We start from the raw sequence: 20612 nt of genomic DNA on the forward strand, positions 1-20612 counted from the left end.
TGATCGGCAGGGAGCCTGCTTCCCTTCCTCTCTCTCTGCCTGCCTCTCTGCCTACTTGTGATCTCTCTCTGTCAAATAAATTAAAAAAAAATAAAATATTGGGAGATAATTTCTTCTAAGAGACAAAAATACCCCCCAAATTAAGTGAGTGATCCTGTTCTAGTCACCAGTCTAATATGTATATATATTTTTTCTTTTTTATATTTTTTCTTTATTTGTTTTCTTTTGAAACTTTCTTTCTGAACTTCTTTTTACCCCCTTTCTCCCCCCCCCCCCAATGATTTGGGGTTTCTTCTGATTTGGTTAAAGCACATTTTCCTGGGGTATTTGCCACCCTTTTAGTATTTTATTTGCTCCTTCATATATTCTTATCTGGACAAAATGAAAAGGCAGAAAAACTCACCACAAAAAAAGAACAAGAGGCAGTACTGAAGGCTAGGGACCTAATCAATTTTGGACATTGGTAATATGTCAGATCTAGAATTCAGAATGATGATTCTCAAGGTTCTAGCTAGGCTCAAAAAAGGCATGGAAGATAGTAAAGAAGCCCTGTCTGGAGAAATAAAAGCCCTTTCTGGAGAAATAAAAGAACTACTATTTAACCAAGTTGAAATCAAAAAAGCTATTAAAGAGGTGCAGTCAAAAATGGAGGCTCCTACTGCTAGGATAAATGAGGCAGAAGAAAGAATTAGTGATATAGAAGAACAAATGACAGAGAATAAAGAGGCTGAGCAAAAGAGAGACAAACAACTATGGGACCACGAGGGGAGAATTTGAGAGATAAGTGATACCATAAGACGAAACAACATTAGAAGAATTGGGATTCCAGAAAAAGAAGAAAGAGAGAGCAGAGAAGAAGGCATATTGGAGAGAATTATTGTAGAGAATTTCCCTAATATGGCAAAGGGAACAAGCATCAAAATTCAGGAGGTGCAGAGAACCCCCCTCAAAATCAATAAGAATAAGTCCACACCCCATCATCTAATAGTAAAATTTACAAGTCTTAGCAACAAAGAGAAGATCCTGACAGCACCAGGGGACAAAAAGTCTGTAACATACAATGGTAAAAATATTAGATTGGCAGCAGACTTATCCACAGAGACCTGGCAGGCCAGAAAGGACTGGCATGATATATTCAGAGCACTAAATGAGAAAACCATGCAGCCAAGAATACTATATCCAGCTAGACTATCATTGAAAATAGAAGGAGAGATAAAAAGCTTCCAGGACAAACAAAACCGGAAAGAATTTGCAAACACCAAACCAGCTCTACAAGAAATAATGAAAGGGGTCCTCTAAGCAAAGAGAGAGCCTAAAAGTTGTATATCAGAAAGGAACAGAGACAATATACACTAACAGTCATCTTACAGGCAATACAATGGCTCTAAATTCATATCTCTCAATAGTTACACTGAATGTGAATGGGGAAAATGCCCCAATCAAAAGACACAGGGTATCAGAATGGATAAGAAAAAAACAAAACCCATCAATATGCTGCCTACAGGAAACTCATTTTAGACCCAAAGCTACCTCCAGATTTAAAGTGAGGGTGTGGAAAACAATTGACCATGCTAATGGACATCAGAAGAAAGCTGGGGTGGCAATCCTTACATGAGATCCATTAGATTTTACACCAAAGAGTATAAGAGATGAGGAAGGACAGTATATCATACTCAAATGGTATTTCCAACAAGAAGATCTAACAATTTTAAATATCTATGGCCCTAATGTGGGAGTAGCCAACTATATAAACCAATTCATAACAAAATCAAAGAAACACATCGACAATGATACAATAATAGTAGGGGAATTTAACACTCCCCTCACCGAAATGGAGAGATCATCCAAGCAAAAGATCAACAAGGAAATAAAGGCCTTAAATGACACACTGGACCAGATGGACATCACAGATGTATTCAGAACATTGCATCCCAAAGCAACAATACACATTCTTCTCTAGTGCACATGGAACATTCTCCAGAATAGATCACATCCTGGGTCACAAATCAGGTCTCAACCGGTATCAAAAGATTGGGATCATTCCCTGCATATTTTCAGACCACAATGCTCTGAAGCTAGAACTCAATCACAAGAGGAAAGTTGGAAGGAACTCAAATACATGGAGGTTAAAGAGCATCCTATTAAAGAATGAATCGGTCAACCAGGAAATTAAAGAAAAATTGAAAAAATTCATAGAAACAAATGATAATGAAAACACAACAGTTCAAAATCTGTGGGACACAGCAAAGGTAGTCCCGAGAGGAAAATATATAGCCATACAAGACTTTCTCAAGAAACAAGAAAGGTCTCAAATACACAACCTAACCCTCCACCTAAAGGAGCTGGAGAAAGAACAACAAAGAAAGCCTAAACCCAGCAGGAGAAGAGAAATCATAAAGATCAGAGCAGAAATCAATGAAAAAGAAACCACAACAACAACAACAACAACAACAAAAACCAATAGAACAAATCAATGAAACTAGGAGCTGGTTCTCTGAAAGTATTAATAAGATTGATAAACCCCTGGCCAGACCTATCAAAAGGAAAAGATAAAGGACCCAAATTAATAAAATCATGAATGAAAGAGGAGAGATCACAACCAACACCAAAGAAATACAAACAATTATAAGAACATATTTTGAGCAACTCTGTGCCAACAAATTTGACAATCTGGAAGAAATGGATGCACTATTGGAGACAATATAAACTGCCACAACAGAGCCAGGAAGAAATAGAAAACCTGAACAGACCCATAACCAGTATAGAGATTGAAACAGTCATCAAAAATCTCCAAACAAGCAAAAGCCCAGGGCCAGACAACTTCCCAGGGGAATTTTAGCAAACATTTAAAGAAGAATTAATTCCTATTTTCCTGAACCTGTTCCAAAAAACTGAAATGGGGGGAGTCAAGATGGCGTGGAAGTAGGAGGAGGCACCATTTCAACCTGTACCCTAAAGTGAGCTGATTACCTACCAAAGAACTCCGACCACCCATGAAATCAGCCTGAGATCAGAATTATACACGTCTGGATCTCTACAGGAGCAGAAGACGCCAGTGGCAGGTAAAGCAGACTGGGAACGTCCGAAGATAAACAAAAGGGGGAGGGAGCCACCAGAGGTGACCTATCGGAAAGTAACACCCCAACACGAGAGTGCTCTGCGTCTGGGGACCAGCATTAACTTGGAGTCTGGTTGAAAGCACTCAAAAAACAAAGAGCAAAGGATCGCGGGGGGGTAATAGCGGGAACCTGGGCGATTAGGGTCAGGGACCTAAGTCCCCGGACCCAGGACAGCCTCCCCTGGCGCGGAGCCAGAGAGAGTGCGGCGGAGAAATCAGGTCTCCGTCCCTGAGCGGCCACTGCACCTGAACGCCAGCGTGCCCGAGAACGAGTGGGGTCTGGCTCCCGTGAGGGGCTGGGAGCCTGGCCAGACGGCAATCCTGAAACGCGCGCGTCCCACACCCTCCCTTGGGAAAGGTGCTCATAGGCGCTAGCCTGGAGCTCTGGCAGCCAGAAAAACCAGACATTCCCAGCCCGGGACAGCGGGAAAATCTCAGTGCGCGATCTCTGCTCGGAACCTCTCTGGCTGTCTGGAGCTGCCTAGACAGCCACCGCTGCCCTGGTTTTGGGTACAACGAGGAGCTCCTGCATCCCCAGGGACAGTGACTCAGAACCGACTCTGCCAGCAGCTTTTGCAAAACAGTCTGAGACTTCTCTCTGAGAGGGAGGTTGGGGTGCTGTTTGCTCTCCTCTAAACCTCCAAAAACCATCAAAAGCTGTCAAGGCGAGAGAAAGCAGATGAAAGAACATAAAAACCCCCAGAGAACAAAAGGCTGAAAAAAAACAGTTTCCTGAAAAAAAAAAGAGCTCACCCCCTTGAGGGGAGCGGGAGGACCTAACTCAGGGAACATCATTGTCTGAAAACCCACGTGCAGGCCCCTCCCCCAGAAAACCAACCAGGAAGGAAGAAAAAAAAAAAAAGACTACAAGAGAACAATCACCACTACTTCATAAATACAACTTTTATTTTTAACTCTTTACCAATATTCTGGTTCTTTTTAAATTTTTTAACCTATTTTTTATACTTTTTATAATTTTTTAACCTATTTACCATCACACTGAGATGTCCAGTACATCAAATTCTTTAATAACCTTCTAACCTGAACTTTTTGATACATATACCCGTGTTTTTCTTTTGTTTTTCTATTTTTTTAATTCTTTTTAATTTTAACTTAGTTTAGTCTAGTTTATTCTTTTTTAATTTTTATTTGCTACTATACATATAGAGTTAAACTTCAAGGTAATCCCCTTTCCCTAATCAAGGCTACCCCTATAGGCAAACCAGTTTCTAATCCCCCTGTAACTTAGGAAAATTGAGTCCCTTAACAAAAACATCAAGATACCTACAGGAAGAATCAAAATAACCTTCCTCACCCACACTGAGAATCTATAACCATTCTCCCAATTTTTCCTTCTGTCAGTGTTTCTGTGAATTTGTGTTTGTCCTAATAATATATAAACCTTATACTTGGGGTTCTTTCTGATGAGGTTCTTCCCTTTTTTTTGCTTATATATACATATTTTTTTCTCTTGTCATATACTTTTATCACTCTTTTTGTCTGTCTGTTTTTGTTTGTATACTCCACAAATCTTACCTTGTGGCCCATTTGGGCTGAGCCTTCTCTTTTATCTTCCCTTTTTTTCCTATCTCTCTCTCTCTTTTTTTTCCTTTTTTTCCCTCTTTTCTTTCCCCTTTTTTTTTCTTTCTTCTTCTCTATTTCTTTTTCGTTTCTTTTTTCTCTCATTTGGGTGGGGAATCCTGATTTCACAGAAGCGTTCCAGGGTGAACATTGACTGCACCACAATCGATAAGTCCAGCTGCATCTGTTTAGTCATCTCTTACCAAAATGACTAGGAGGAGGAATACCCAACAGAAGAAAAATACAGAGGATGGGCCTTCTGCAACAGAGCTAATGGCTATCGACATAGACAATATGTCAGAAAAGGAATTCAGACTAACAATTATCCAGGCGATAGCTAGGTTGGAGAAAGCCATGGATGACCAAACAGAATTGATTAGGGCAGAACTGAAAGCCACCAGGGATGATGTTCACAATGTTAGGGCAGAACTGAAAGCCACCAGGGATGATGTTCAAAATGCTCTCAATGAGTTCCAATCCAATCTAAATTCTCTAAAAGCTAGGGTAACTGAGACAGAAGATAGAATTAGTGATCTGGAGGACAAACAGATAGAGAGAAAGGATCAGGAGGAAGCCTGGAACAAACAGCTCAGAAGCCACGAAAACAGAATCAGGGAAATAAACGATGCCATGAAACGTTCCAACGTCAGAATTATTGGAATCCCTGAAGGGGAAGAAAAAGAAAGAAGTCTAGAAGATATAGTGGAAGAAGTTGTCTATGAAAATTTTCCCAATCTCACGAATGGAAACAACGTTCATGTACTAGAGGCAGAAAGATTTCCTCCCAAGATTTTAGATTCTCGAAAGTCCTCACGGCACCTTATCGTTAAAATGGGGAATTATGTTTCAAGAGAGACCCTCTTAAAAGCAGCTAGGACAAAGAAGCTTCTTACATACAGAGGAAAGCCCATTAGAATAACGTCAGACCTTTCCACAAAGACCTGGAAAGCCAGGAAGGGCTGGAAAAATATATTCAGAGTACTAAATGAGAAGAACATGCAACCAAGAATACTCTATCCAGCAAGACTGACATTTAAAATGGAAGGAGAGATAAAGAGTTTCCAAGACCGGCAAGGCTTAAAAGACTATGCAACCACCAAACCGACACTGCAGGAAATATTAAGGGGGGTCCTATAAAAGAGAAAAAATCCTAAGAATATCATTGAACAGAAATATAGAAACTATCTATAGACAGAAAGACTTCAAAGGCAACACGATGTCAATAAAAACCTATCTCTCAATAATCACTCTCAATGTGAATGGCCTAAATGCGCCCATAAAACGACACAGGGTTGCAGATTGGATAAAACGACAGGACCCATCCATATGTTGTCTACAAGAGACCCATTTTGAACCTAAGGATACACCCAGACTGAAAGTGAAGGGATGGAGAAGCATCTTTCATGCCAGTGGGCCTCAAAAGAAGGCCGGAGTAGCGATTCTCATATCAGATAAATTAGATTTTAAACTAAAGACTGTAGTCAGAGATACAGAAGGACACTACATAATTCTTAAAGGGACTATCCGACAAGACGATCTAACAATTGTGAATATCTATGCCCCCAATATGGGAGCACCCAATTACATAAGAAAACTATTAATCAAGATAAAGAGTCATATTGATATTAATACAGTAATAGTAGGAGATCTTAATACGCCTCTCTCAGAAATAGACAGATCATCGAGGCAGAAAATTAATAAAGAAATAAGAGCATTGAATGAAACATTGGACCAGATGGACCTCATCGACGCATATAGAACATTCCACCCTAAAACAACAGAATACTCATTCTTCTCAAGTGCACATGGAACCTTCTCCAGAATAGACCACATACTGGGTCACAAAGCAGGACTCAACCGATACCAAAAGACTGACATTATTCCCTGCATATTCTCCGATCACAATGCTTTGAAACTGGAGCTCAATCACAAGGAAAAGTTCAGAAGGAACTCAAACACCTGGAAGCTAAAGACCACCTTGCTTAAGAATGCTTGGATCAACCAGGAGATCAAAGACGAACTTAAACAATTCATGGAAACCAATGAGAATGAAGACACCTCGGTCCAAAACCTATGGGATACAGCAAAGGCGGTTCTAAGGGGGAAATACATAGCCATCCAAGCCTCCCTCAAAAACATTGAAAAATCCAGAATACACCAGCTGTCTCTACACCTTAAAGAACTGGAGAATCAACAACAAATCAAACCAACTCCACATGCAAGAAGGGAAATAATCAAGATTAGAGCAGAGATCAATGAGGTAGAAACGAGAGATACAGTAAAACGTATCAATGAAACTAGAAGCTGGTTTTTTGAAAGAATCAATAAGATCGATAAACCATTGGCCACACTAATCCAAAAGAAAAGAGAGAAAGCCCAAATTAATAAAATTATGAATGAAAAGGGAGAGATCACAACTAACACCAAGGAAATAGAAACAATCATCAGAAATTATTACCAACAGTTATATGCCAATAAGCTAAGCAACCTAGATGAAATGGATGCATTCCTGGAAAGCTACAAACTCCCAAAATTGAACCAGGAAGAAATTGACAACCTGAATAGACCGATATCTAGCAATGAGATTGAAGCAGTGATCAAAAACCTCCCAAAAAACAAGAGCCCAGGACCTGACGGATTCCCTGGGGAATTCTACCAAACTTTCAAAGAAGAAATAACACCAATTCTCCTGAAGCTGTTCCAAAAAATTGAAGCAGAAGGAAAACTTCCAGACTCTTTTTATGAAGCCAGCATTACCCTGATCCCCAAACCAGGCAAAGACCCTACCAAAAAAGAGAATTTCAGACCAATATCACTGATGAATATGGATGCAAAGATTCTCAACAAGATCCTAGCAAACAGGATCCAGCAGCACATTAAAAAGATTATCCACCATGAACAGATGGGATTCATCCCTGGGTTGCAAGGTTGGTTCAACATTCGCAAATCAATCAGTGTGATAGAACACATCAATAAGAGAAGAGAGAAGAACCACATGGTCCTCTCAATGGATGCAGAAAAAGCATTTGACAAAATCCAGCATCCGTTCCTGATGAAAACGCTTCAAAGTATAGGGATAGAGGGAACATTCCTGAACTTCATAAAATCTATCTATGAAAGACCCACAGCAAATATCATCCTCAATGGGAAAAAGCTTGCAGCCTTCCCGTTGAGATCAGGAACACGACAAGGATGCCCACTCTCACCACTCTTGTTCAACATAGTATTAGAAGTTCTAGCAACAGCAATCAGACAACAAAGAGAAATAAAAGGTATCCAAATTGGCAAGGAAGAAGTCAAACTCTCTCTCTTCGCAGATGACATGATTCTTTATATGGAAAACCCCAAAGACTCCACCCCCAAACTACTAGAACTCATACAGCAATTCAGTAACGTGGCAGGATACAAAGTCAATGTACAGAAATCAGTGGCTTTTTTATACACCAACAATGAAAATACAGAAAGGGAAATTAGAGAATCGATTCCATTTACTATAGCACCAAGAACCATAAGATACCTGGGCATAAACCTAACCAAAGAAGTAAAGGACCTATACTCGAAGAACTACAGAACACTCATGAAAGAAATTGAAGAAGACACAAAAAGATGGAAGACTGTTCCATGCTCTTGGATTGGAAGAATAAACATTGTTAAAATGTCTATACTGGCTAGAGCAATCTATACTTTTAATGCCATTCCGATCAAAATTCCACCGATATTTTTCAAAGAGCTGGAGCAAATAATCCTAAAATTTGTATGGAGCCAGAAGAGACCCCGAATTGCTAAGGAAATGTTGAAAAACAAAAACAAAACTGGCGGCATCACGTTACCCGATTTCAAGCTTTACTACAAAGCTGTGATCACCAAGACAGCGTGGTACTGGCATAAAAACAGACACATAGACTAGTGGAACAGAGTGGAGAGCCCAGATATGGACCCTCATCTCTATGGTCAAATAATCTTCGACAAAACAGGAAAAAATATTCAATGGAAAAAAGACAGTCTCTTCAATAAATGGTGCTGGGGAAACTGGACAGCGATATGTAGAAGAATGAAACTCGACCATTCTCTTACACCATACACAAAGATAAACTCGAAATGGATAAAAGACCTCAACGTGAGACAGGAATCTATCAGAATCCTAGAGGAGAACATAGGCAGTAACCTCTTCGATATCAGCCACAGCAACTTTTTTCAAGATATGTCTCCAAAGGCCAAGGAAACAAAAGCAAAAATGAACTTTTGGGACTTCCTCAAGATCAAAAGCTTCTGCACAGCAAAGGAAACAGTCAACAAAACAAAGAGGCAACCCACGGAATGGGAGAAGATATTTGCAAATGACAGTACAGACAAAAGGTTGATATCCAGGATCTATAAAGAACTTCTCAAACTCAACACACACAAAACAGATAATCATATCAAAAAATGGGCAGAAGATATGAACAGACACTTCTCCAACGAAGACATACAAATGGCTATCAGACACATGAAAAAATGTTCATCATCACTAGCCATCAGGGAGATTCAAGTTAAAACCACATTGAGATACCACCTGACACCAGTTAGAATGGCCAAAATTAGCAAGACAGGAAACAACGTGTGTTGGAGAGGATGTGGAGAAAGAGGAACCCTCTTACACTGTTGGTGGGAATGCAAGATAGTGCAGCCACTTTGGAGAACAGTGTGGAGATTCCTGAAGAAATTAAAAATAGAGCTTCCCTATGACCCTGCAATTGCACTGCTGGGTATTTACCCCAAAGATACAGATGTAGTGAAAAGAAGGGCCATTTGTACCCCAATGTTTATTGCAGCAATGGCTACGGTCGCCAAACTGTGGAAAGAACCAAGATGCCCTTCAACGGATGAATGGTTAAGGAAGATGTGGTCCATATACACAATGGAGTATTATGCCTCCATCAGAAAGGACGAATACCCAACTTTTCTAGCAACATGGACGGGACTGGAAGAAATTATGCTGAGCGAAATAAGTCAAGCAGAGAGAGTCAAGTATCATATGGTCTCACTTATTTGTGGAGCATAACAAAGAACATGGAGGACATGGGGAGATGGAGAGGAGAGGGAGTTGAGGGAAACTGGAAGGGGAGATGAACCATGAGAGACTATGGACTCTGAAAAACAACTAGAGGGTTATGAAGGGGCGGCGGTGGGGTGGGGGGGTTGGGAGGTTGAGGGACCAGGTGGTGGGTAATGAGGAGGGCACATACTGCATGGAGCACTGGGTGTGATGCCAAAACAATGAACACTGTTATGCTGTAAATAAACAAATAAAAATAAATAAATTAAAAAAAAAAACGGAAATGGAAGGAAAATTTCCAAACTCCTTTTATGAGGCCAGCATCACCTTAATCCCCAAACCAGACAAGGATCCCATCAAAAAAGAGAATTACAGACCAATATCCTTGATCAACACAGATGCGAAAATTCTCACCAAAATACTAGCCAATAGGATCCAACAGTACATTAAAACGATTACTCACCACGACCAAGTGGGATTTATTCCAGGGCTGCAAGGTTGTTCAACACCCACAAATCAATTAATGTGATCTAATACATTAAGAAAAGAAATAACAAGAACCACATGATACTCTCAATAGATGCTGAAAAAGCATTTGACAAAGTACAGCATCCCTTCCTGATCAAAACTCTTCAAAGTGTAGGGATAGAGGGCACATACCTCAATATTACCAAAGCCATCTATGAAAAACCCACCGCAAATATCATTCTCAATGGAGAAAAACTGAGAACTTTTCTGCTAAGGTCAGGAACATGGCAGGGATGTCCATTATCACCACTGCTATTCAACATAGTACTAGAAGTCCTAGTCTCAGCAAGCAGACAACAAAAAGAAATCAAGAGCATCCAAATTGGCAAAATAGAAGTCAAACTCTCACTCTTTGCAGATATGATACTATATGTGGAAAACCCAAAAGACTCCACTCCAAATATGCTAGAACTTGTACAGGAATTCTTAAAGTGTCAGGATATAAAATCGATGCACAGAGATCAGTTGCATTTCTTTACACAACAACAAGACAGAGGGATGAGAAATTAAGGAGTCAATCCCATTTAAAATTGAACCCAAACCATAAGATACCTAGGAATACACCTAAGCAAAGAAGCAAAGAAACTATACTCAGAAAACTCTAAAGTACTCATGAAAGAAATTGAGGAAGACACAAATAAATGGAAAAATGTTCCAATGCTCATGGATTGGAAGAACAAATATTGTGAAAATGTTTTTGCTACCTAAAGCAATCTACACATTTAATGCAATCCCTATCAATATACCATCCTTTTTTTTTTTCAGAGAAATGGAACAAATAATCCTAAAATTTATATGGAACCAGAAAAGACCTCGAATAGCCAAAGGAATGTTGAAAAAGAAAGCCAATGTTGGTGGCATCACAATTCTGGAATTCAAGCTCTACTACAAAGCTGTCATCATCAAGACAATATGATACTGGCACAAAAACAAACACATAGATCAATGGAAAAGAAGAGAGAGCCCAGAAATAGACCCTCAACTCTATGGACAACTAATCTTCGACAAAGCAGGAAAGAATGTCCAATGGAAAAAAGACAGCCTCTTCAATAAATGGTGCTGGGAAAATTGGACAGCCACATGCAGAAAAATGAAACTGGACCACTTCCTTACACCACACATGAAAACAGACTCAAAGTGGATGAAGGACCTCAATGTGAGAAAGGAATCCATCAAAATCCTTGAGGAGAATGCAGGCAGCAACCTCTTCGACCTCAACCACAGCAACTTCTTCCTGGAAACATTGCCAAAGGCAAAGAATGCAAGGGCAAAAATGAACTATTGGAACTTCATCAAGATCAAAAGCTTTTGCACAGCAAAGGAAACAGTTAACAAAACCAAAAGACAACTGACAGAATGGGAGAAGATATTTGCAAACGACATATCAGATGAAGGGCTAGCATCCAAAATCTATAAAGAGCTTGGCAAAATCAACACCTAAAGAACAGATAATGCAACCAATAAATGGGCAGAAGACATGAAGAGATATTTCTGCAAAGACATCCAGATGGCCAACAGACACATGAAAGAGTGCTCCACATCCCTCAGCATCAGGGAAGTAGAAATCAAAACCACAATGAGATACCACCTCACACCAGGCAGAATGGCTAAACTTAACAAGTCAGGAAATGACAGGTGCTGGTGAGGATGTGGAGAAAGGGGAACACTCCTACACTCTTGGTGGGAAAGCAAGCTGGTGCAACCACTCTGAAAAACAGCATGGAGGTTCCTCAAAAAGCTGAAAATAGAGCTACCCTATGACCCAGCAATTGCACTACTGGGTATTTACCCTAATGATACAAACATCGTGATCTGAAGGTGCACGTGCACCCGAATGTTTATAGCGGGAATGTTCACAATAGCCAAACTATGGAAAGAACCTAGATGTCCATCAGCAAATGAATGGATAAAGAAGATGTGGTATATATATATACAATGGAATACTATGAAGCCATCAAAGAAATGAAATCTTGCCATTTGCAATGATGTGGATGGAACTAGAGAGGTATTATGGTTAGCGAAATAAGTCGATGGGAGAAAGACAACTATCATATGATCTCTCTGATATGAGGAAGTGGAGATGCAACCTTTGGGGTTTGGGGGATAGGAAAAGAATAAATGAAACAAGAAGGGATCATGAGGGAGACAAACCATAAGAGACTCTTAATGTCACAAAACAAACTGAGGGGCGCTGGGGGGAGGGGGCTAGGGAGAGGGTGGTGGGGTTATGGACATTGGGGAGGGTATGTGCTATGGTGAGTGCTGTGATGTGAGTAAGGCTGGCGATTCACAGACCTGTACCCCTGGGGCTAATAATACATTATATGTTAATAAAAACATTAAAAAATTTTGAAAAAAACAAAGGGAACCGGTTCTTCGGGAGCCACTAGTATGTAGTGTCTGAACTTATCTGTACTTGTCCATTTCTTCTTCAGTTACTTTCAGATTTTCATCAGCAGCTGACAGCTCATTCTTGGTTGCATTCAGTTCATAAAGTGTCTCTTCTAGCTTCCTAAGATGGGAAAGGTATACACATTGTCCAGTAGCCAAGATCCTGAACTTCTGCCATTTATCCTCCCAGCACACTCGATGGCCCATGTTGGAATGTCTCTGCTAAAAGCACAGACTGACAACACAACAGGGAAATGAATGAAGGCCCCATTTAGGGTTAAAGAAAAATCGAACTCTGGTTGCTGGCCAAGCTCCCTGCAATCGGGGCTGTCTTTATACTTCTCTACTTTAATTCACTCACCATGTCATCAAATAACATTGCACTTTGTGCCCTCTTGGTGTATGTCTTTGGTTTGAGATGGTGAAGGCTCATTTCAATTCAAAGTGAAAAGACAAGCCTGACGAGCTACACTCATTAGGATGAAGCACGGGCCCAGCATTAGTCTCACACCTCTGTGGGGAGTCCTGATCCTCAGACCAAGGCTGTGCCCCACAAAGTCAGCCAGCCCAAAGGAACCATCCAGAATATGACTTCACTGGCATGGAAACTCACTCCCACACATCTCTAGGCTTTAGAAGTACAACCCCTGGCCCCACGTGAATGATCCTGGTGTAGGAAAAGGCCAATCTTAGTGCCGAAAATATGTCCTCAAATAATCCATGTAAACTGTCACATACTCAGGGTGTTATCTCAGGGGAACAGACTTCAGATGGAAAACTGTCAGCTCCATTGAGTCAACCTTCTTTTTTTTTTTTTTAAGATTTTATTTATTTATTTAGCAGAGAGAAATCCCAAGTAGGCAGAGAGGCAGGCAGAGACAGAGGGGAAGCAGGCTCCCCACTGAGCAGAGAGCCCAATGCAGGGCTCGAACCCAGGACCCTGGGACCATGACCTCAGCCAAAAGCAGAGGCTCTAACCTACTGAGGCACCCAGGTGCCCTGAGTCAACCTTCTTGAACAAGACCAAGTTCATGGATGGTGAAGGCAGCAAACGGCGATGCTTAGAAATGTTGGTTTGCCATGCTTCCCTTGACTCTTTTGTTCATGGTGTTGATTCACAAGGTTTCAACAGGACACTTGTCAAGAATCTCATGCAGAAAGACTTAAAAACAGACAAAAGCTCTACAAAGAGAAGGACATGAGCATCTGCTTCTGGTCTCTCAACTATCCTTCAGTAAATGTCTTCTGGAGCGGCATTCAATGTGTTGCTCAGGGATATGGTGTTTAAGAGAGAAAGGTGGTCAGGACACTGGACCCACCCCAAGAAGAACCTCCCAATGAACAGAACCCAGGTGCCTGTGAGAGAGAGCGGCTCCTACCCCTGGAGTTGGAAGGAATAACACAAAGCTGAATCTCCAGGGAAGACAGGGAAAAGTTTTGCTTTTCAACATGAATGAGGGACTCCAACGACCTGATCACCTCCTGAGAAACAAAAGGAAACAATGGACAAGAGAGCAAACTTGTAGTGAATGCACCCAATTTCTAAAGAGCTCATGAAGAAACATGAGAACCAGATGGAGAAGAAGGAAGCATAGGAGAAAGCCATCCTGGCAGTGGGAGCCAATCTCCCCAGGACACATCAGTGAATTCTGGAACAGGCGAGTGAATACGTAGTAAATGAACAAGCAACCTTTTGGGGACAGGTTGGAATTCAACAAGCCAAGTTCCAGTCCAGCCGGCAAAGATGAGACTTAGTGAAACTGCAGGCTTTGGTTGGGATCCGGGAGAGTTACACCTAGAAAATCATTTGGAGGGGCACCAGGATGGCTCAGTCATTAAGTATCTGCTTAAAAGTATTTGGTTCAGTTCATGATACTGGGTCCTGGGATTGAGCCCCGCACTGGACTCTCTGTTAGGTGGGAAGCCTGCTTCTCCCTCTCCCACTCCCCCGCTTGTGTTCTCTCTCTTGCTGTATCTCTCTCTGTCATATAGATCAATAAAATCTTTTTTAAAAAGGAAAAGAAAAGGAAAATCAGGTGGACAGGAAATACCCTGGCCTTCTTAGGGATTGGGCTGCAGCAAATGATCTCAGTTGTACACCAGATGAAGGGACCCAGTATTTTTGGAGCCCCAGCTCACTTTCCACAAAGAAACTTTCCCTGTTTCTTCAGGAAGAGAATTCCATTTTTCTCTCCATATTCTGGACCCAAGTCTCATGCTGAACAAGAAATTGACCTAATGAAGGCATGGTAAGAGCACGTGATGAGAGTGAAACTGAAAAGACAATGTAGACTGACCCAGAGGGGATCCAGGTATCAAAGTGATTAATACTGGTACCTTCCCCCTTCTACCCCAATGAATCACACAACAACGCGTGGCAAGTCATTAGAACAGAAAGGAAAATGCAGGTTACACAAATCAAGATAGGAAGGGCACGCACAACTCTACAGAATGAATTTGACAAAAGTACTCTAAGATCCAATTCCAGAAGATCCAAATACAGTTATCTAGATTTGCCGCCATGAAAATTCATACAATGGTGTCTATGACAATACAGCAATAGCTTACTCTTCTGCAGTCAGTTTTCGTCTTTCAGAGAACTCCACCACCATATCCAATTTCTTCTTTAGCAGGTTCAATTCTGCTTCTTTAGCTGTTTTCTGAGAACTCAGGGCATTACACCGGTCTTCCAGGAACTTTTTACTTTCTGTAAAGAATGAATTTCCTTTTGTGTGTTTGTGCCATGACCTGAGAACTTGGTTTCAATGGGTAAAGGAGAAGGGCAAGACCATGAAGGCAGGAAGGCATGTTGCCCTGCCCAATGCCAACTCATTGCCACCATATGGAGATTTATTCCCTGAAAACAATGTACCTTTCAGTTCTTGGTTTTTGGATGTCAAGGCTCTCAGCTCTTGATCCCCCAATTCATCTTGGGCCTTTAAGACAGATTTGAGAAAAGACACATGAAGGCACCTATCAGGACAGGATCATGGAGGGCAACAAAGAAAGCCCTTGAGGCATAAATAGAATAAGGGGAAAATAAGGAAACTAGTTCATGTCAAAAAACGCACAAATGGCTTTCTTAGTGGAACAGATATATAAAAAAAATCTTCTACTATACAATTGGGCTTGCTATTGCCCTTCATCGCTCACATATTTTGTGGGATTTTCTTTTTTTTTTTCATTTTATTTATTTTTTCAGTGTAACAGTATTCATTCTTTTTGCACAACACCCAGTGCTCCATGCAAAACGTGCCCTCCCCATTACCCACCACCTGTTCCCCCAACCTCCCACCCCTGACCCTTCAAAACCCTCAGGTTGCCCCAACCTCCCACCCCTGACCCTTCAAAACTCTCAGGTTGTTTTTCAGAGTACATAGTCTCTTATGGTTCGCCTCCCCTCCCCAATGTCCATAGCCCGCTCCCCCTCTCCCAATCCCACCTCCCCCCAGCAACCCCCAGTTTGTTTTGTGAGATTAAGAGTCATTTATGGTTTGTCTCCCTCCCAATCCCATCTTGTTTCATTTACTCTTCTCCTATCCCCCTACCCCCCCATGTTGCTTCTCCATGTCCTCATATCAGGGAGATCATATGATAGTTGTCTTTCTCCGATTGACTTATTTCACTAAGCATGATACGCTCTAGTTCCATCCACGTCGTCGCAAATGGCATGATTTCATTTCTTTTGATGGCTGCATAGTATTCCATTGTGTATATATACCACTTCTTCTTTATCCATTCATCTGTTGATGGACATCTAGGTTCTTTCCATAGTCTGGCTATTGTAGACATTGCTGCTATAAACATTCGGGTACACGTGCCCCTTCGGATCACTATGTTTGTATCTTTAGGGTAAATACCCAGTAGTGCAATTGCTGGGTCATAGGGTAGTTCTATTTTCAACATTCTGAGGAACCTCCATGCTGTTTTCCAGAGTGGTTGCACCAGCTTGCATTCCCACCAACAGTGGAGGAGGGTTCCCCTTTCTCCACATCCTCTCCAGCATCTGTCATTTCCTGACTTGTTAATTTTAGCCATTCTGACTGGTGTGAGGTGATATCTCATTGTGGTTTTGATTTGTATTTCCCTGATGCCGAGTGACGTGGAGCACTTTTTCATGTGTCTGTTGGCCATCTGGATGTCTTCTTTGCAGAAATGTCTGTTCATGTCCTCTGCCCATTTCTTGATTGGATTGTTTGTTCTTTGGGTGTTGAGTTTGCTAAGTTCCTTATAGATTTTGGATACTAGCCCTTTATCTGATATGTCGTTTGCAAATATCTTCTCCCATTCTGTCAGCTGTCTTTTGGTTTTGTTAACTGTTTCCTTTGCTGTGCAAAAGCTTTTGATCTTGATGAAATCCCAATAGTTCATTTTTGCCCTTGCTTCCCTTGCCTTTGCCGTTGTTCCTAGGAAGATTTTGCTACGGCTGAGGTCGAAGAGGTTGCTGCCTGCATTCTTCTCAAGGATTTTGATAGATTCCTTTCTCACATTGAGGTCCTTCATCCATTTGGAGTCTATTTTCGTGTGTGGTGTAAGGAAGTGGTCCAATTTCATTTTTCTGCATGTGGCTGTCCAATTTTCCCAGCACCATTTATTGAAGAGGCTGTCTTTTTTCCATTGGACATTCTTTCCTGCTTTGTCGAAGATGAGTTGGCCATAGAGTTGAGGGTCGATTTCTGGGCTCTCTATTCTGTTCCACTGATCTATGTGTCTGTTTTTGTGCCAGTACCATGCTGTCTTGATGATGACAGCTTTGTAATAGAGCTTGAAGTCAGGAATTGTGATGCCACCAACTTTGGCTTTGTTCTTCAATATTCCTTTGGCTATTCGAGGTCTTTTCTGGTTCCATATAAATTTTAGGATTATTTGTTCCATTTCTTTGAAAAAAATGGATGGTATTTTGATAGGGATTGCATTAAATGTGTAGATTGCTTTAGGTAGCATGGACATTTTCACAATATTTATTCTTCCAATCCAGGAGCATGGAACATTTTTCCATTTTTTTGTGTCTTCCTCAATTTCTTTCATGAGTACTTTATAATTTTCTGTGTATAGATTCTTAGTCTCTCTGGTTAGGTTTATTCCTAGGTATCTTATAGTTTTGGGTACAATTGTAAATGGGATTGACTCCTTAATTTCTCTTTCTTCAGTCTTGTTGTTGGTGTACAGAAATGCAACTGATTTCTGTGCATTGATTTTATATCCTGACACTTTACTGAATTCCTGTACAAGTTCTAGCAGTTTTGGAGTGGAGTCTTTTGGGTTTTCCACATATAATATCATATCATCTGCGAAGAGTGATAGTTTGACTTCTTCTTTACCAATTTGGATGCCTTTAATTTCTTTTTGTTGTCTGATTGCTGGGGCTAGGACTTCTAGTACTATGTTGAATAGCAGTGGTGATAATGGACATCCCTGCCATGTTCCTGACCTTAACGGAAAAGCTTTCAGTTTTTCTCCATTGAGAATGATATTTGCGGGGGGTTTTTCATAGATGGCTTTGATAATATTGAGGTACGTGCCCTCTATCCCTACACTTTAAAGAGTTTTGATCAGGAAGGGATGTTGTACTTTGTCAAATGCTTTTTCAGCATCTATTGAGAGTATCCTATGGTTCTTGTTCTTCCTTTTATTAATGTGTTGTATCACATTGATTGATTTGCGGATGTTGAACCAACCTAGCAGCCCTGGAATAAATCCCACTTGATCGTGGTGAATAATCCTTTTAATGTACTGTTGAATCCTATTGGCTAGTATTTTGGCGAGAATTTTTACATCTGTGTTCATCAAGGATATTGGTCTGTAGTTCTCTTTTTCGGTGGGATCCTTGTCTGGTTTTGGGATCAAGGTGATGCTGGCCTCATAAAATGAGTTTGGAAGTTTTCCTTCCATATCTATTTTTTGGAACAGTTTCAAGAGAATAGGAATTAGTTCTTCTTTAAATGTTTGGTAGAATTCCCCTGGGAAGCCGTCTGGCCCTGGGCTTTTGTTTGTTTGGAGATTTTTGATGACTGTTTCAATCTCCTTACTGGTTATGGGCCTGTTCAGGTTTTCTATTTCTTCCTGGTTCAGTTGTAGTAGTTTATATGTCTCTAGGAATGCATCCATTTCTTCCAGATTGTCCAATTTGTTGGCGTAGAGTTGCTCATAGTATGTTCTTATAATTGTCTGTATTTCTTTGGTGTTAGTTGTGATCTCTCCTCTTTCATTCATGATTTTATTGATTTGGGTCCTTTCTCTCTTCTTTTTGATGAGTCTGGCCAGGGGTTTATCAATCTTATTGATTCTTTCAAAGAACCAGCTCCTAGTTTCATTGATTTTTTCTATTGTTTTTTTGGTTTCTAGTTCATTGATTTCTGCTCTGATCTTTATGATTTCTCTTCTCCTGCTGGGTTTAGGGTTTCTTTCTTGTTCTTTCTCCAGCTCCTTTACGTGTAGGGTTAGGTTGTGTACTTGAGACCTTTCTTGTTTCTTGAGAAAGGCTTGTACTGCTATATATTTTCCTCTCAGGACTGCCTTTGCTGTGTCCCACAGATTTTGAACTGTTGTGTTTTCATTATCATTTGTTTCCATGAATTTTTTCAATTCTTCTTTAATTTCCTGGTTAACCCATTCATTCTTTAGAAGGATGCTGTTTAGTCTCCATGTATTTGGGTTCTTTCCAGCTTTCCTCTTGTGATTGAGTTCTAGCTTCAGAGCATTGTGGTCTGAAAATATGCAGGGAATAATCCTAATCTTTTGATACCGGTTGAGACCTGATTTGTGACCCAGGATGTGATCTATTCTGGAGAAGGTTCCATGTGCACTAGAGAAGAATGTGTATTCTGTTGCTTTGGGATGAAATGTTCTGAATATATCTGTGATGTCCATCTGGTCCAGTGTGTCATTTAAGGCCTTTATTTCCTTGTTGATCTTTTGCTTGGATGATCTGTCCATTTCAGTGAGGGGAGTGTTAAAGTCCCCTACTATTATTGTATTATTATTGATGTGTTTCTTTGATTTTGTTATTAATTGGTTGATATAGTTGGCTGCTCCCACGTTAGGGGCATAGATATTGAAAATTGTTAGATCTTCTTGTTGGACAGACCCTTTGAGTAGGATATAGTGTCCTTCCTCATCTCTTATTATAGTCTTTGGCTTAAAATCTAATTGATCTGATATAAGGATTGCCACCCCAGCTTTCTTCTGATGCCCATTAGCATGGTAAATTGTTTTCCACCCCCTCACTTTAAATCTGGAGGTGTCTTCGCGTCTAAAATGAGTTTCTTGTAGGCAACATACTGATGGGTTTTGTTTTTTTATCCATTCTGATACCCTGTGTCTTTTGATTGGAGCATTTAGCCCATTAACATTCAGGGTAACTATTGAGAGATATGAATTTAGTGCCATTATTAGCCTGTAAGGTGACTGTTACTGTATATTGTCTCTGTACCTTTCTGATCTACTACTTTTAGGCTCTCTCTTTGCTTAGAGGACCCCTTTCAATATTTCCTGTAGAGCTGGTTTGGTGTTTGCAAATTCTTTCAGTTTTTGTTTGTCCTGGAAGCTTTTTATCTCTCCTTCTATTTTCAATGATAGCCTAGCTGGATAGAGTATTCTTGGCTTCATGTTTTTCTCGTTGAGTGCTCTGAATATATCATGCCAGCTCTTTCTGGCCTGCCAGGTCTCTGTGGATAAGTCTGCCGCCAATCTAATATTTTTACCATTGTATGTTACAGACTTCTTTTCTCGGGCTGCTTTCAGGATTTTCTCTTTGTCACTAAGACTTGTAAATTTTACTATTAGGTGACGGGGTGTGGACTTATTCTTGTTGACTTTGAGGGGGGTTCTCTGCATCTCCTGGATTTTGATGCTTGTTCCCTTTGCCATATTAGGGAAATACTCTCCAATGATTCTCTCCAATAGACCTTCTGCTCCCCTCTCTGTTTCTTCTTCTTCTGGAATCCCAATTATTCTAAT

At 40.6% G+C, this 20612-nt stretch overlaps 1 protein-coding gene across 5 annotated transcripts in view; it reads right to left on the reverse strand.

The window, feature by feature from the left end:
* The window catches only part of LOC123933496 (transport and Golgi organization protein 1 homolog), a 482235-nt gene extending 466913 nt beyond the window's left edge, over nt 1-15322 (reverse strand). For all 5 annotated transcript variants that reach the window (XR_006816614.1, XM_045992728.1, XM_045992733.1 and 2 more), the window contains exon 1: nt 15222-15322. Coding sequence is in view for 4 of the 5 variants with exons in the window: in XM_045992728.1 (XP_045848684.1) it covers nt 15222-15265 (44 nt within the window). In the remaining variant the exon portion in view is untranslated. The remainder of the gene's footprint in view (nt 1-15221) is intronic.
* Nucleotides 15323-20612: the final 5290 nt, after the last annotated feature.

The sequence above is a fragment of the Meles meles genome, chromosome 21 (genome assembly GCF_922984935.1).
Source record: "Meles meles chromosome 21, mMelMel3.1 paternal haplotype, whole genome shotgun sequence".
Taxonomy (NCBI): Eukaryota; Metazoa; Chordata; class Mammalia; order Carnivora; family Mustelidae; genus Meles; species Meles meles.